At 44.0% G+C, this 17,222-nt stretch overlaps 1 protein-coding gene across 3 annotated transcripts; it reads right to left on the bottom strand.

Moving 5' to 3' along the window:
• Positions 1 to 523: 523 nt before the first annotated feature.
• PHF7 (PHD finger protein 7) lies at positions 524 to 17,006 on the bottom strand. 3 transcript variants are annotated; one of them, XM_042929593.1, is made up of 11 exons: positions 16,372 to 17,006; positions 15,042 to 15,154; positions 14,271 to 14,323; positions 13,803 to 13,894; positions 8,791 to 8,892; positions 8,282 to 8,406; positions 7,666 to 7,825; positions 6,997 to 7,103; positions 6,409 to 6,525; positions 5,867 to 5,991; positions 524 to 2,302 (listed from the first exon to the last, which is right to left on the bottom strand). In XM_042929593.1, exons 2-11 carry the CDS (start codon positions 15,083 to 15,085, stop codon positions 2,238 to 2,240), a joined length of 990 nt encoding a protein of 329 aa, XP_042785527.1. In that variant the 5' UTR covers positions 15,086 to 15,154; positions 16,372 to 17,006; the 3' UTR covers positions 524 to 2,237. The 3 variants fall into 3 exon arrangements, with proteins under 3 accessions (XP_042785527.1, XP_042785526.1, XP_042785525.1); XM_042929592.1 differs by lacking the exon at positions 524 to 2,302 and adding an exon at positions 5,120 to 5,657 and having other exon boundaries at positions 16,413 to 17,004; XM_042929591.1 differs by lacking the exon at positions 524 to 2,302 and adding an exon at positions 5,120 to 5,657 and having other exon boundaries at positions 16,372 to 17,003.
• Between the last annotated feature and the right edge of the window lie 216 nt (positions 17,007 to 17,222).

Here is a 17,222-nt window from a genome sequence, read left to right as displayed (position 1 = left end):
GATTTCTGGAAAAAAAAAATGTACAAGGCATGAGATCCTGCCAAATCTCAGACACCTCTGGAATGGGGTGTCCTGGCTTAGTTAGTAGGGAGACTTCTCATGCCTGGGGACCCCAAAGATGCTGCAACTCACCTCCAGCCTGGGAGCACACAGGAGCTAACACAGGGTCCCTGGGGGCAGGGCCAATGGATTTGCTATTTCTCATAGCAGCCTCCTGCCTGGTCCTTAGGTTAGAGCCATTGATGTCACTAACTAGAGGGAGGCCTTAGTGTGAGTGTGTGTGTGTGTGTGTGTGTGTGTGTGTGGTATATAAGGAGGGTGGGGCAAAAGAACAGAACTGTTTCACCCATGTCCTTTGCGACTGGCAGTCATTTTTTGGAGGTAGGAGGAGGGCAGCTGCAATTAGGACAATCACTTTGGGTCTGGATAGATCATGAAGGCAGACCTGTCTGAGTCTTTGACCTGGGATGAAAGTGTCATTAATAACTTTTATACTAATTTCAAAATCCAATAGGAGCATATCTCATGAATAAACACAAATGGATGTATTTAGAACAAGTGAAGAGAATTAAGTCCTATACAATCCCAGAATAGAAGCAAACTTTTTCAAACTTCCAGCTCTAAAGGGTTACAACCTTCTTCCTCAATATGCTGACAGTGCCCTCTGGTGTTTGACAGTAAAACAACAGGCTTGTGCACACAAGGTATAAGCACTTCCATCAATGCAGTAGACATCAAACTGTCTCTGAATGTGGGGTCCAGAGTCAGACACCATGAGGGGAGAAAGGTTAATAAGACAGACAGGTCCCTGCCTTTAGGGGGCTTCCAATCTAGTGGGAGAGATAGATCCACAACTGTAGGATCAGGTGGAGAATGATGCTAGCCCTAATAGGAGTATAAACAGAGACCAGTGGCAGTGCCTAAGGGTGAAGAAATGGCCCTTAGGCTGGATTCAACAGGCTGAGGATAAAGGTTATGTATGGCTCTCCAGAGTGCAGACTTCATGCTCAGGGCCAGGGTTCCAGGGTAGCCAGGGCAGAGTGCCTGTGGGTGGGGTATCCAGGAAGATGCAGAAGAGTAGGGCCATATTTGTGGAAGGCCTTGCTTGGATGCCAATCTCAGCAGAGCCATTCTAAGTAAAGAGCTAGCAGATGTTTTATGGCAATTAGCATAAGGGAAAAGAGTGGATGTGTCAGCAAAGCAAGTGGACATAGGAACCCATGAAGACAGAAGGCTTTTCCTGCAGTCCTCTGAGGCACAGGGGTCTAGAGCTGAGCCCTGGCAATTGGGATAGTGAGGAATGCAAATGTTTGTAAAACACTCAAATTGATAAGAAAGAGGTTGGTTGAGGATAAAGGGAAATAGGAGGAAGTTCTGGGATTCTGGCCTTAGTTTATGCTTCCTACAAAGGTAAGAATTAGAGAAAATAGAGAAGGTGCTTTGGGAATTTTTATGTAACATCTATTTCTACCCTCCTCAAGTGAACTATTCGTTTTAGGACCTAAGTTATAAAACACTAATTATTTCTAATAGACACACCATTTGTGAAAACACATATTTAAAACATACAAGATGAGCCTGGGGCACCTTGTAGCTCCAAAAAGTAAAGAAGTGCTCAGAAAAACAACAGAAAAAAAAAAAACCCCACACAATAATAGTGGTATGTGAAAAGGACACAGGAACTCCCAGTGGCCAAAGCTAGAATAATTTGAGCAACAAAATAAATCAAGTAGTACTGGATTATAACTCAGAGTATACTATACATATCCCTAAGTCTAGACTGATATAAACAAACGACTGGATAAATAAATGGGAGAGAATAGGTAAATATCCCATGCAGAAGAATTCCAAATAATTAGATATTCTGTCCTCAAGGAGGGAGGGGGCATAAATCCCCGCTCATTAATTGTGAGCTACACAGAGTAACTTTCTTCCAAAAGGCACAGTCTGGAAAGGGGGGAAAAGAAGTAACTTTACACTGGAGAAACCTGACAAACACTCCTTGACCAGGTGATCAAGGTCACCATCAGCAGAAGACTTGTTGACAGAATGTAATTTGGATATGATGTGATGACAACAGCACTTTACCTGTGTGCTCTCCCTCTCCCAGGCCCATAATCCTGGTCTAATCATGAGAAAAACATCAGGCAAATTCAAACTGAGGGCTCTCAAAATACCTGACCAGTACTCCTCAAAACTGCCAAGGTCATCAAAAACAAGGAAAATCTGACAAACTGTTACAGCCAAGAGGAACCTAGGGAGACATGACGACTCAATGCAATGTGGTATCCTGGATGGGATCCTGGAACAGAAAAGAGACATTAGGTAAAAACTAAGGAAATCTAAATAAACTTTGGGTTTTAGTCGATAATAATATATTGTTCATTAATTGTAACAATGTACCATATTAAGACGGTAATAGCGGGGAAAACCGGGTTTGGGATATTTGGGGACTCCCTGTACTATCTTCACACTTTTTTTTTTTGTAAATCTAAAACTATCCTAAACTAAGAGTTCATTTAAGAAAAAAAGCCCTGTTTAAGAAAGAAAGAAAGAAAGAAAGAAAGAAAGAAAGAAAGAAAGAAAGAAAGAAAGAAAGAAAGAAAAAAGAAAGAAAGAAAGAAAGCCCTGTTATTTAGTGGAGAACGACTGATTAGGCCCAGATGAAGAAGAGAACATTTCAAAGTTGGGGACTTTCCAATCTACAAGAATGGTATTGGCTATTAATATAAATGGAGAGTAAAGGTATAGAGATGAAGAAAAAGTTAATGGGTGGGAGTGTGTGCACGCGCACGTGTGCTGTTCCCATAAGAACATGCTAGGTACTCATAAGATGTTCAGGGAGCTGAATGTCTGGGTGACAAAGGCACCCCAACCCCCCACCCCCACCACAAGCTCTACCTCCCATCCACTGCAGCTGGAGCCCAGAAAGCACTATTAGAGGCCCACTACTTTCAGTTAAGATGGCGCCTCTCACACTTGAGTAGTATACAAGTGGATTTTTTTTTAAATTTTTACTTTTTGAGAGAGTGAGATCTGGGGAGGGGCAGAGGAAGAGGGAGAGGAAGAAAGAGGGTCTTAAGCAGGCTCCCATGCCCAGCGCGGAATCCAACATGGGGCTCGATCTCATGACCGTGAGATCATGACCTGAGCCAAAATCAAGAGTCAGACACTTAACTGACTGAGCCACCCAGGTGCCCCACAAGTAGATTCAAAGATACTACCCCAGATGTCTTGAGAATATGCCTGGTGACCCAAGTTACAGAAATTCTAGATTAAGAACTAAAGTCTTAATCTTGGAAGTGTCTTTCAGTTGTGAATTATAAGAATTGAGTCTTTAGGATAGGTAAAAAATGGATTTTTGAAATGAAAATCCACAATTTAAAAACTCTTCTGTCTCTTGCAGAGCTCTGACAAGGTGTCCTTGGAAGCCAGGCTAGGAAGCACAACACTGAGTCATCAAAATCACCAGAGAGAAAAGGAAGAAAAAAGGCTCAGTCGTGGGTAGCCCTGGGGTGTTAGCTGTGCAGTAGGCCCAGTGAGCAGTGAGCTCTAGGAGGAGGCAGGTCTTCCAGAAAAGAAGGGCAGCTGATAGTGACCTGATGTCTGGCCTATGAGGGAAACCGTATTTTGAGGTAATTGTCATGTGGAACATTTGAGAATTAGCCACAGGTACATAGCAAATTGAGCAATTAACAAAGAGATAGGAATTCATTTCAGGAAAGAACCAATGTCCAAGAGAGGAAAAATAATCCTAGTGTACTGCCTGGCTCAGAAGTACACAGCATTTACATAGTCATAATAGGTAAACAGAAGGTTACTAACGTAAATACCGAAGGTTGATGTAACAAAGATTGTGATGCAATGATAAAAGATGGAGAGAATGAAAATGGGAAGGCTTTAAAGGTGCTAGATCCTTTAACAAAATAGGAAGTCACTAATATATAAGATTAATAAATCAAGAAATGGCTACAAAAATGGAAGGTGGTTGGCTTTAGGGAATGGGACGAGGGTAGGGAAGGGTAATTCAAAAGACTATTTTCATTATATCTCCTTTTAGTACTTCTCAATTTAAGGCTTTTAAAATTCTGCATTACTTTACTATATACTTTAATAATAGTGGGGCGCCTGGGTGGCTCAGTCAGTTAAGCGTCCGACTTCGGCTCAGGTCACCATCTCGCGGTCCGCGAGTTCGAGCCCCGCGTCGGGCTCTGGGCTGATGGCTCAGAGCCTGGAGCCTGCTTCTGATTCTGTGTCTCCCTCTCTCTCTGCCCCTCCCCCGTTCATGTCTGTCTCTCTCTGTCTCAAAAATAAATAAACGTTAAAAAAAATAATAATAATAGTAAAAAGACAAGTACCTCACCCCACACCCCATGTGATTCCAAGTGAATTTGGTCAAATCTGAAAGTGATCACTGTAAGCACCAAGGATGTTAAGTCCCCACGGGTCAGCAACATTTGAATGGAGAACCCTATCCTCCGTCATCAGTGACAACGACTCAGTGAGACCCTAAGAACTGAGTATCTGGCAAAGGTCCTGAGTTTCCCCCACTAATCTAAATCCCACAAAATCATTAAAAACAAACAAATGTGAGATAGGTTCCATCCAATTTTTCCCAAGACCTTCTGCCAGATTCCTAGCTGCCTTGTCTAATGTGGCTGTCCTGGCATGGCTCCCTTACCCGAGACAGAAATGCCTGAGTCACCAGGCAGCAAGGTTTTCAGTGGAGGTACGCTGCCGACCGCACCGCCTGAGTGAACGGAGTCCTTCCACCCAGTGTGAGCATGGCAGTCCCTGCCCTGGTTGGGGCCCAGGGCCCCAAGCCTTGCAATAGTGGCCCATTCTCAGTCCAGTGTAAACTCCTTTGTGGGCTCACCTCCCTGATGGGAGCCTGTGTTTATTTGTGCAACGATGAAATCTCTGCCCCCACCTGTAAAGTTGATTTCCCTGCAAACTGCTTCCCTCCAAAGCAACATGTCTATGTTCTAAGCTGAGAATTCTACATTTATCCACCGCATTTTATAGAGTAGAAGCATGAGTTTTCTATTTCCTCACTCTGCCCTCTGGATTCCTCCGAATGCTAGATAAATTCCAGAGTGAATTTATGAGGAGACACCAATGGAGAGAAAACCTTTATTTGCATAATAACAAACGTGGGTGAAGTAAGAAGAGGCATATGAGAACCAGACTAGGGTGGGAGAAGAGAAGAGGGCTCTCTGGGGACGAGGCAGAAAGAGCTGAGATGCTCTCGTAACCACTAACATGTTCCGAGGTTGGCATCTCCCCTGGGACTTCTCTTTCCTAGGTTCTTACTCTCACTGCTGGCCCCCTTTCCTTGTCTCACAGTCCCAAAGGGCCCCCTCTCCCAAACCCGATGGAGGAGCACAGCTTCATACCCAAATGTGCTCAGCAGCTACTACTCAGAAGCTGTTACTTGGATTTTTTGCCGCTCTTAGTGATTTTGACACCCTTGGACTGCCAGGAGTGGCCCCTCCTGCCACCAGAGGACTCTGGTTTTTCTAGTAAGTAAGGTCCTGGCCAATCAGTACAAGAAGGGCCTGGGTTCTCTTCTAGGCTGGTGTCTCTGCAGAAATGCCCCCTGGAGTGGAAGGTGCTGCTGCAGCAAGGGACGGCACCTGAGTTTTCAAGTGTGTGGTCTGTGGTGAAAGAAAGGTGGGAGAGGAAGACTCAACCCTCTGCCTCTCAGGCTCAGGTCCTTAAGCCCCTACCTAGCCGCTTTCCTTCCCAAACTAAAGGCACCAACCACGAGTCCCCATCTGGCGGCAAGCCCTCCCCCTTTCCCAGGCACCACAAGTCCCCCCATCTCCACCCCAGTTCTTAGACCAGACCATCCCTCTGGTCCCACCTGTGGCTTCAGCAGAAGGTGCACACTCTTCACACTCCCATTTCTTACTGTTGGCTCTAAGAGAAGAGCAGTCTCTATGAGTTCCGTGGGATCCGCATGTAGCACACAGAATGAGGCGCCATCTCCTGCAGGAAGAGCCAAGGGTCGTGGAGACAAATATTACACTATCACTCTCGGGAGGCTAGCTACAGGCCAGGCCTTTGCCGAGGGCTTCCCAGGCATTTTTCACCATACGTTTTACCTGTGACCCACATGTGGCTGAGTGCCAAGTCCCGGACCCCGCAGTCAGGCACAGACACTCAAAAGGTGGATTTGGGAAAGAATTGGATCTGAGGGTTTCTGCCCTGGGCACAAGGAGGAGCAGGCCCTGCAGGGACCTGTCCACTTGTACAGGAGTGAATCCTGGACTGGTGAGAATGGGACTTGAGTTCACCCTGAGGTCTGCACACAAGAGCAAGTTTCTTGCTCCTAATAACTGTGCCAAGGTCTAACTCTATGGTGGCACCAATGAGAGATCTTTCTAGCCAGGAGCCTTTCCCTACCCTTCGTCCTCAAAGCTGTCTCTGCCTTGTTCATACAGACAGATGGGGGCATCACAATGTTGGTAGCGCTGATACAACTCCGAGAAAGCCCCTGGCTCGAGTTCCCAGGCAGCATCTCTACAGTGGGAGAAGAAATACTGAGTAAGGGGCATGTAATCGGTGGTGAAACCTGGGAGAAACTAGAAAGAACTAGAGCTAGCACAGGAAAAGAGTGCAACAGGCTGCCTGACTATTTTAAACAAGATGGGCTGAGCGGCCTGACAGTGGAAGAGGGTTGAGGCAGGATAAGTGGAACATGGGGCGGGGGGTTGTGTTCCTTAGTTCCCCACTGGAATTCAAGAACCAACCCACCAGGGAATTCTGATACCCAAGTACCCTTTTCAGGAACATGTCTACCCCAACCCCCATGATTCCCTCCCAATTTTTCTTTTTATAACTGAAAAGCCCTCCCTCCTTTCCTTCCCTCTTTCCCATATACAAAGGCATGGGCTGCTTCTTCATTTTCTGAACTACCCTCACACTCACCTCCTCTCTAGAAATCTAGCAACCCACTCCCTGGCTCAATCCCTGCCTTAGAGTTTCCACTACCTGTCTGGAATATGAATTCCCATTCTTAGCATTTCTTGAGGAAACTCTTCTCGATTGTTACACTGTGGACATTTGAAGAAATGCTTTGCTGATGTGTGGGCATATTTCTGTAAGAGAAACATGGAAGAGCGTTGTGTTTATAAAAACACCATCTTTGATCACCTCCTCTCCACCCCAACCCTCATTTCACAAAGAGGATGTTGCTAAGAGAGCTTGACTGGAGATTTCCATTGAAGAGCTATGGGTAAGCCAGCGTGAGGGGTGCAAATCCAGGTATCAGACCAGAGACCAAGCTCAATTCAAGAAACCTCCCAGGAGTGCCTCAGCTGTCATCTCTGGCTGTGGGGCTTGGCAGTGCTGACCCGTTCGGGGTCCTTTTCTTTCTATTTCAGGAAATAAGCCTGATTTTGAGGCTGCTTGACTCATTCTAGGTTAAACTCATTTGCTCTAGCCATCCTAAGGATTTTGTTCAGTCTAAATGTTATCATGAATGAGGTCTTACAAGTCACGAGTGACGAGAGACTGGGCTGACTTTCCTCTGACTGCCTGGAACCACCCCTGCATACAGGCCTCCAGGATGGAGCACGGAAGCCGAGATTGCCTGAGCATTCCCAAGGTGCTGTGAACTAGAGAAAATGTGGGAGGTCCCCAGGGCAGAGAAAGGCCCACCTGTATGCACTTGCGGTGGTAGACAGTTTGACTACAACATGGACTCTGGATGTTTTCGACACTTGCTTGGGATAAGTCTTCACAACATAAGACACAGCTTTCCTCCCCTGCCTTCCCCTGCTGGATGTCCTGTGTTGGGCGATGTTTTCCACAAAATGATCTGTAGCAGAGTAAACAGACTTACTTGGCTCGTCGTTGATGCTGTCTTCCAGCTGCCTGGCCTAGGAAGGGCAACCACCCAGGCCGTTGCGCAGCAAACCTCCTTGCTTGTGGGGTGGAGGGGAGCAGGGGGAGGAACAGCCCACATGCCTCCTCACAGCTGTTCCCCAACTGAACTCTGGGGACTATCTCCACAGCCTTCTGTTCCTGAAAGCCCCGCTTAGCTCTGAGCAGCCGTCTAAGAACCCCAGCTGTTTGTAATTTAAGAAGGGGATGGGAAGCAAGAAGTAACCCCTGTGAAATCACCAAGCCAAGACACTGTTTCTCATTATTGAATGGTGGGACAGATTCACCAGTGAACAAAACAGGCCCGTGAGAACTGGACTCTGATTTCCTTAGTGGCCAATTCAGAGCAACTTGCAAAAGGGCAGCCCGACATTTCCCTTTCGTCACTCACTTGTACTCTCCAAAAAATTGTGAAAGGCAACCCCTTTCTTGGCCACAAGGAAGATGGAAGTTTCTGACACATTGATCCTTCTGGCAGTTGATGGCAGCTCCCTTTTTCTTGCACACAAAGCAGATCTGCAAATGAGATCCCAGGCAGTGCTCAGGGCCCCAGGAAAGACAAACAGACATTCTGTGGCACGTCACTCTATGGAAGGGAAATTCTATGGAGCAAAAGCCATTCCCTTTCCTTGGTTGACCTGAAAGCTCTGGGGGTACCCTGAAGCTGCGTTTCAAGTGGCACTAGATTATTTGTTTTCCCAGGATGTTGCTCCCTCTCCTCACTTAGGGTACTACACCCCAGAGAAGCACGCAACTTAAGAGGAGGACCAATTGGGAAATCCAGGAGTCCTTTGACTTCTAAACTAACAGGTAGGGAAAAGAACAGAAACAGGGACGATCAGAGAGGTATGAGAAGAGGCCTACTCCAAGGCCCAGGCCCCTGTACTGGGGGATTCTAACCTTCCTAGAAGCCCGGGCTGCCTCCTTTTTGATGTCTTCCGGCAAGAATCCATGGAAACCTCTGTTGGACTGGCCTCTCTGAGGCAGCTTGCTAGATAGGATCTGGGGGAGCAGTAGAAGCAGGCTGTCAACATTGATGATCAGTGAAACAGTGCAATGGGGTGAGGAAGAAGACAGGGTATATAGAGCTGGGCAGGATATACAGTGTATACGCATTTACAGGTAATTTACTTGACAAAGGGCTTACACAGAATTAACTGTGTAATGTGTTGGGTGCTCTAGGTGCTTTTCAAATATTAACTCATTTAATCCTCATAACAACCTCAAGAGGTAGGTACTGTCATCATCCCATTTTATAGGTTACAGGACTCCAGAACCTGGGCCCTTACATACCTTTGTGCTACACTGCCTCTCATTTACTGAGGATTGCTTTTGTGTGCTGAACCCTTTGGGGAAACAAACGCTGTGTACTGACTCATTTTATGTTCACTATAACCCTGTGATACAGATGCTATTGTGGTCCTCCTCTTTCAGAGGAGCCCCTCGAGGCACAGGATGGTAAGTGAAACGGCTGGAGCCACACAGCAAGGAGGCAGCAGAGCTGACATTCACATCCAGGCCCACAGAACCCACACTCTTAGCCCACCCACTGTACTGACCCTTGGTACAGAATATGCTCTTCTTAGAGTGTATTCTCTACAGGAAGGGAAACAGGGCTTTAAAATCTGACTGTAGTCATTCTGCCCTATTGGGGAGGGGAAGGAATTGAACTTTTCTTTAAAAACACACTTTAAAAGCCTTTTTGTTTCTGAAAAGCCCCCACAGCCGATTCTAGAATGGGAAATCAAGAAAAAAGAAGATAAACTGTTCATGTACCCATAAACTGTTATGTACGTGTATGTACACTGGAAAAATGCCAACACCCCAGCCCTACCCCAAGAATCTTCCAAAAGTACTGGGGAGGGCACTGGACTGGCTGCAGTGATTACATGTAATATATAATGGGGGCTCAGGTTATTTTATTCTGACATTATAGAAGGGTGACCCTACAAGGCTAGACGACTTGAGGATGCTTGAATTACAGATTTATATTCCCAATTAGGCTTAACATATCTATGTAACACTGATTATCTCAGGTCTTTAGGACTATATGAGTGATTTGTTTTTATACTCCTATTATTAATGTTTTCTACAATGAACACCTATTATTTCTATAAACAGAAAAATCAACAGTGGAAGATCAGAAATAATCTAAATGTCCTTTAAGAGCAGTTTAATACTTTAATCCCCCATACCATGGAATACCAATTAGCTATTAAAAGAAAAAAACAGTATGTTCCATGGGGAAAGATCTTCATAAGTATTAAGAGATAAAAAAAACAAAACAAACAAAATACAAAACACTGTGTATAGTATGTTTATTTTTATGTTGAAAATGCATATGCTTGTAAAGGCATTGAGATTAGCCAAGACCTGGTACCCAAACCACACAGGACTTACAAGAGAGGAAAATCACAAACCAATCTTTCTCACAAGTATAGATGTAAAAATGAAACAAAATATTAGCAAATTGAATCCAGTACCATATAAAGAGGATAATACATCATGATCAAGCAGGGTTTATACCACAAATGCATTAAAAAATTCAATTGATGTAACAAACCACATTAACAAAAGAAAGAAGAAAAATGATCATCTCAGTAGATGTAAAAAAAAGAAAAGCATCTGAGAAAATTCAACACACATTCATGATATCCTCAGCAAACTAGAAATAAAAGGAAACTTCTTCAATCTGATTAAAAGCCTACAGTTAACATCATATTTTAATGTTGAAAAATAGGATGCTGTCTTCTGATGCTGGGAATAACACAAGGATATGTACTCACGTAATTCCTATTCAACACTAGATTGAAAGTCCTAACTAGTATCATAGGGCAAGGAGAATGAAAAGAATTTAAAGATTGGAAAAGAAGATGTGTATATGTGTGTGTGTGTATACACACACACACACACACACACACATACTAGAGTATTACTCAACAATCAAAAAGAATGAAATCTTGCCATTTGCAACTATCAGGATGGAACTAGCGGGTATTATGCTAAGCAAAATTAGTCAGAGAAAGACAAATATCACATGACTTCACTCATAGGAGGACTTTAAGATACAAAACGTGACATAAGAGAAGGGAAGCAAAAATAATATAAAAACAGGAAGGAGGACAAAACATAAGAGACTCTTAAATATGGAGAATAAACAGAGGGTTACTGGAGGGGGTGTGGGAGGGGGGATGGGCTAAATGGGTAAGGGGCATTAAGGAATCTAGTCCTGAAATCATTGTTGTACTATATGATAACTAACTTGAATGTAAATTAAAAATAAAAAATAAAATAAATAAATACATTTAAAGGTTGGAAATGAAGAAGTAGAACTGTCTTTATTCACACTACATGATTGTGTACACAGGAAATCCTAAGGCATTTACCAAAAAATTTAAAAATAAAAAAACCACTAAATAAATGAATTTAACAAAATTCCAGGATACAAAATCAACATACAAAATAAGCTGCATTTATATATGCCATCAACAAACTTGAAACTGAAATTTTAAAATACTATTTATAATAGCATGAAAGTCACAAAATATTTAGGCATTCATTTAATAAAAGATGTGCAAGACTTCACTAAAAAACATTGCTGAATAAAAAAAATAAATAACAAATAAATTAAAAAAAAACATTGCTGAGACAAAATTTACAAGGCCCAAATAAATGGGGAAATATATGACATCCATGGATTGGAAGATTCAATCTTAGTCAATTCTTCCCAAACTGACCTATAAATTCACTGCAACCCCAATCTCAATCCCAACAGGCTTTTTTTATTTTTTAAGGAAAAACTCACAAGCTAAATATAGATTTTCATGGAAAAGGACCTGATAGCCAAAACAATCTTAAAAAGACTGTAGAACTTCTAAATCTTGAGTTCAAGACATTATAAAGTCACAATAATCAAGACAATGCAGTACTGTTGTAAGGATGATGCACAGATCAATGACATAAAATAAATCACCCAGATCCAAAGATACATGGTTAATTGACTTTGACAAACGCACCAAGGTAATTCAATGAGTAGGCAAAGATTTCTTGGGACACACACAAAAAGCACTAATCATAAAAGAAAAAAAAAACTGATAAGCTGAACTTCATCAAAATTAAAAACATTTGTTCTTCGAAAGACACCATTAAGAAAATGAAAAGGCAAGCCACAGACTTGGAGAAAATAGTGACAAAGCATACACATGCCTGAAAAAGGATTTATATCCAGAATATATTTAAAAACTCTTATAACTTGATAAGACAAAATAGCTCTACTTTTACAAAGGAAAAATATTTGTTCAGATACTTCACAAAACAACATAAGTGAATGGCCAGTAAGCACACAAAAGAAGCTCAACATCTTAAGTCAACAGAGAAATGCAAATTAAAACTACAATGAAATCCCAGTACACACCTAATAGAATGGCTAACATGAAAAAGATCGACCATATCAAGTTCTGCACGAACTGCAAGAATATTGTGCAACCAGAATTCTCAGAAATTGCTAGTGGGAGTATAAACTGGTACAATCTCTTTGAAAAGTGATTTGGCAACTTCACATAAAGTTAAACACGCAGTTAGCATACAACCAGTAATTCCACTCCTAGGCATTTGTCCAAGAGAAGTGAAAATGCGTGTTCACAGAAACACTTGTACAGGAATAGTCATTGCCACTTTATTCATAATAGGCCTCAAATGGAAACAATTCAAATGTCCATCAGCAGATGGATAAATAAGCCAATTATGAAATATTCACAGAACAGAATACTACTAGGCGACAAAAAGGTACAAGCTACCCGTACATGCAATGACATGGGTTAATCTCCAAAATGCTGTGTTGAGCAAAAGAAGCCAGACACAAGAGTGCCAATGCTGTATGATTCCATTTATATGAAGTATAATAAAAGGCAAAAGTAATCTATGGATCAGAACGTGATGATCTCTGAGGGGACTGACTAGAAGAGTGCAGGAGGGAACTTTCCAATGATGGAAATATTTACTTTGATTGGGGCAGTGTTTACATGAGGATATACATTATATCCCCATGATATAAGAGCTTATAAAAATTCATCAAATTGTACACTTAAAATGGGTACATTCTATAGTATGCAAATTATAGCTAATTAAGAAAAAGGATAGTGCAAACAACAGCTTGAAGGACAGTTGATAGCATGTGTTTCTGGGGAGAGGGGGAAAGATTGGGAATACTGTTTTGAGAAGTATTGGGAATACTGTTTGAGAATGTACTGTTTAATTGTACATACTTTATACTGCCAGGATTTTATAGCAGGTACCTCTGGTATTACTTTTCAAAACTAGGATTAAAAAACTTTTTTTTAATATTTAGTTTTGAGAGAGAGAGAGAGAGAGGAGAACAAGTGGGGGAGGGGCAGAGAGAGAGGGAGACACAGAATCCAAAGGAGGCTCCAGGCTCTGAGCTGTCAGCACAAGAGCTTGACGCAGGGCTTGAACTCAAGAACCACAAGATCATGACCTGAGCTGAAGTCAGAAGTTTAACCAACTGGGTCACCCAGGAGCCCCTAAAAACTATGTTTTAAAAAGAAAAAAACTATTGGGGAACTTGGGTGGCTCCGTTCGTTAAGCATCAGACTTCAGCTCAGGTCATGATCTCATGGTTTGTGGGTTCGAGCCCTGCATCAGGCTCTGTGCTGACAGCTCGGATGGGGCCTAGTGCCTGCTTTGGACTCTGTGTCTCCTTCTCTCTCTCTAACCTTCCCCCACTCACTCTCGCTCGCTCTCTCTCTCTCTCAAAAATAAATAATAAACGTTAAAAAAAAGAAAAAAGCTATTAAGAAAAACAAACAGGGCTATAAATCTGAGGCTGGATGAAAAACAGAGAGCAGACTATATAGCAAATGCCATGAAACATTGAAAAGGAACCTTATACTCACAAGACAAAAATAATGCACGCTGAGATTGTCTTTCTGAAGAAATTCCCCCAGTTTTTCGGGATCCCCAGGTTCTCGAAGGCATAGCCGGCAAACTGGAAGAGAGAATGTTAAGAATTCAGTTTGGGAGTATAACCATCTCTCTAAATACAAGGAGGAGTCCAGTATTGGGAAGAGGACATTTTGACAAGGATGGAGGTTGGGATGAAGTGTTACATGGTATCAGTTATACATTTTGGCCACTTTTTAGGGAATTGGCTACAACTGCACACTTCATATACTTTTGTCTCAAGTGGCTTTAATTAACTTGTTTCTTGAACTTTGGAACATTTAAAAAATCAAGGACCCTGAGTTCTTTAGGATCTTAGAGAATCTGGGAAGTAGGACAGACAGAGAAGCAAGTTTGTTGCCCTACACAGGTGGCCTTTGCTGAGGTCGGAATGCGGTTGAACAGAACCTCCAGTCTCTTACCAGGCCCTGAAGACGGCTTCCTTTGGGTTACCCTCCTTGTCTTGGCAGATTTTCTATACAAGAGAAGGAAGAAGTACAAGGTGGTGTTTGAGGATCCTGTCGCCTACCAATGTGACATTTCCCTCAAAATGCCTCCACGGGTCTGAGGAAGGGCCAAAATATCAAAAGGCTAAGGCATCAGTTTCTTTTTTTATTGGATATTTTTTTGAAAGCACAAACCGTACCAAGTTATCTGAATTATGTAAGATTGTGCTTTTCTGTTCCCGTTGGCTGTGCTGCCCGTGTAGACTGAATGAATGCAAGAGCAAATCCCCTTTTACTCTTTTACTGTTTCTTCTGCCACATACTCTGAATCTCTGGTGGTACCATGCTCATAAAGCATCAAAAAATGATACTAAAATTGAGTGTGAATTTCCTATTGCGAAGCACTATTGCCAGTAAGCAAGAATCTACAGACGGTTCTAAAAATGGGCATTGCTCTTATGCACATTTTCCAGATGAGGAAATTGAGGCATAATGAAATGAAGTAACCTGTCCCAGGTCACCTAGTGTTAGCAAGTGTTAGAGCCAGGATATGAATCTAGGGCTCCAGTGCCAGCACTTTGTTACTAGGGACAGCCCCAGGAGCATAGGTTGCTGGGCAGCTTCCGAGGGACCACTGGTGTGTGCTTCCATACTACCCAACCTCAGCCCTCAAGGCCACACAAGTGTAGCATATGCCACAGGCCTTTGGACAATTTCTCCCAAACTCCCTTACATCACCTACTCTACCTCAGTCTTTGATGTTCCTTCTTCTTTTCTTTAATAGTCTTCATTCGCTGCTGCCTCTCTCTCCTAACTTGAATTCTTCTATACTATTATGAGGACAATACCGGCTCTTCCAGCTATAAATACAAACAGGGCTTGGTCAGCAATTTAATTCTACACTTGATTCCACAGGGTCAAAGTAATAGTGTACTTCACCTCCCAACTCATGTGACATAATAAAAGGGACCCACCCAGTATCAAGGCTAGCATTAGCCAATAAATATTAAATTGTGTTAAGAACTGTTCTAGGCATTTTACATGTGTTAACTCACAAAGACTCTCATGCAGGAGGTACCACCATTATCCCTATTTTCAAGATGAGACTGAGGCACAGAGAGGTCACAGAGAGGCACTTCCCCAAGATCAGAGTTACTGCTATCACTCAGCAGAGTAAGAATTGGAATTATTGCTTGACCTAAGTGGGTCTTTTTTTTCTTTGTGCCTACTAAATACATGAGGGAGTGGTCAGGGGGAAAAAAAAGGTTCTTTTTGCCTCCAAGTATAGGTGCCTTAATTCTACCCAGTAAAAGCTTAGAGAAGGTAGCTCTTTCCTAGTAAAAAAAAAAAAAAAAAAAAAAAAGCCCCCGGGATTTTGACTGCCTGAAGCAAGAACCCCCCCTAGTGGGAGACAAGAGAGAACACTGACAAGTCACATCACTTTTCACCCAGCTCAGCAGGCCATTGACGTTTGGTCTGTTCCCAATCTTTGTCTAGATCTGAGCCAAGAGTAAGATGTCCCAGAGTGGAGAGGACATCCTGCCACTCCTCCCCCAACAAATGTCAGCAGACTGAAAATTTAGTTTTCATTGGTTAAAGGGGAAATCCCTGAAAGGGAAATCCCTGAAAGAGAGACAAATGAAAAAGACATAAAATCCACTCCCATGAAGGAAGGGAGAGGAGGGCAGCATTTCTTCCAAGGAGAGCTGAGTGAATCAGGTCACTCCAGGGACAGACACTCCAGCACCCATGTCCTCAGATCACAGCAGGGGAGCGTGAACATCTGCAGGGACTGTCAACTGTTCCCCATGGATACAACTACTAAGGCAACTAGCTGTTCAGAAAACTAAGACTAGACTGCTCTTCCTCTCTTTGTGTTTGTTCCATCTCCTCCTCTGACCCATGAGTTACACTTGCAGAAGTAATGACATCTGAGGGCTTCTTATTCAACAAAAGCACTTGGACGGGCTGGAAGAGGAGGGAGGAGGGCGTGCACTAGGGGATCCACTTTAGTGGCTACTGAGCGGCTCCGGGTTGTTGGGGGGAAATCCCAGCCATCTCGCAATAGAAATAAAACCTTGAAACGTCAGTGCTTTGCATCGCTGGACCAAGACGTTCCTTGAATGGGATTCTGGGCACACTGATAGTTACGGGAAGACTCAACAATCTTCAGAGCATTTGAGGAGGGACTTTGCAAATGCCGGCTTCCACGAGCTGCTCAGTCCGAGACTTCCTAACCGAGCGGATGCTCCCTTGAAACGGTTATCAAGCTGTTTCACTGGATGAATGCTGGGTAAAGGCTTGTTGAGAAAATTAAAAATAAATTAGCTTGTTCGGCCCCGCCGCCGCAAGAATAAACAATGATTTGGAAAATACGTGTCGGTGTGGCCACAACCGTCCCCCGGAGGTAATAGCCAGAGAAGGGGCTCAAGGAGCATCCCGCGAATGCCAGACCAGGTTCATGTCGCGCCTGCCGGGCGGCTGGTGCGGGCCCGGGCCGGAGGTCGCCTCCGCCGCTCGCTCCTCCCGATAGCGCACAGGCCGCCGCTCCCGGCCGGAGCCGCCCGCCCAGCTGTCGCCGAGGGCTCTGCTGTCCGGAGCTTTATTCGTTGTCACAAGCCGTGGGAGCTACCTCACGGGCGGCCGCCCCGCGCGGTGACTGCGCCAGCGAAGGGGGCGAGCGCGCAAACGGGGGCCGGGTCACGCGCACTGCGACCTAGGGAGACCGCGGCCGCGGGGACTACCGGAACACCAACCGTTGCCGGAGGAGGACCGCTAACGGCCGCGCGCTAACGGCCGCGCGCCCGCCCCGCCCCTTCCTCTCGCGCAGTCTGCGCCCGCTCTCGCTCCACCCCCTCATCTCGCCCCGCCTTTTCCTCTCGCGCTGCCCGCGCCCAGCACGGCTCTCGCCCCGCCCTTTCCCCTCGC

The sequence above is a fragment of the Panthera leo genome, chromosome A2, assembly GCF_018350215.1.
Source record: "Panthera leo isolate Ple1 chromosome A2, P.leo_Ple1_pat1.1, whole genome shotgun sequence".
NCBI lineage: Eukaryota > Metazoa > Chordata > Mammalia > Carnivora > Felidae > Panthera > Panthera leo.
Note: the sequence above shows the minus strand (reverse complement) of the source record. Positions and strands in the feature narration are given on the sequence as shown.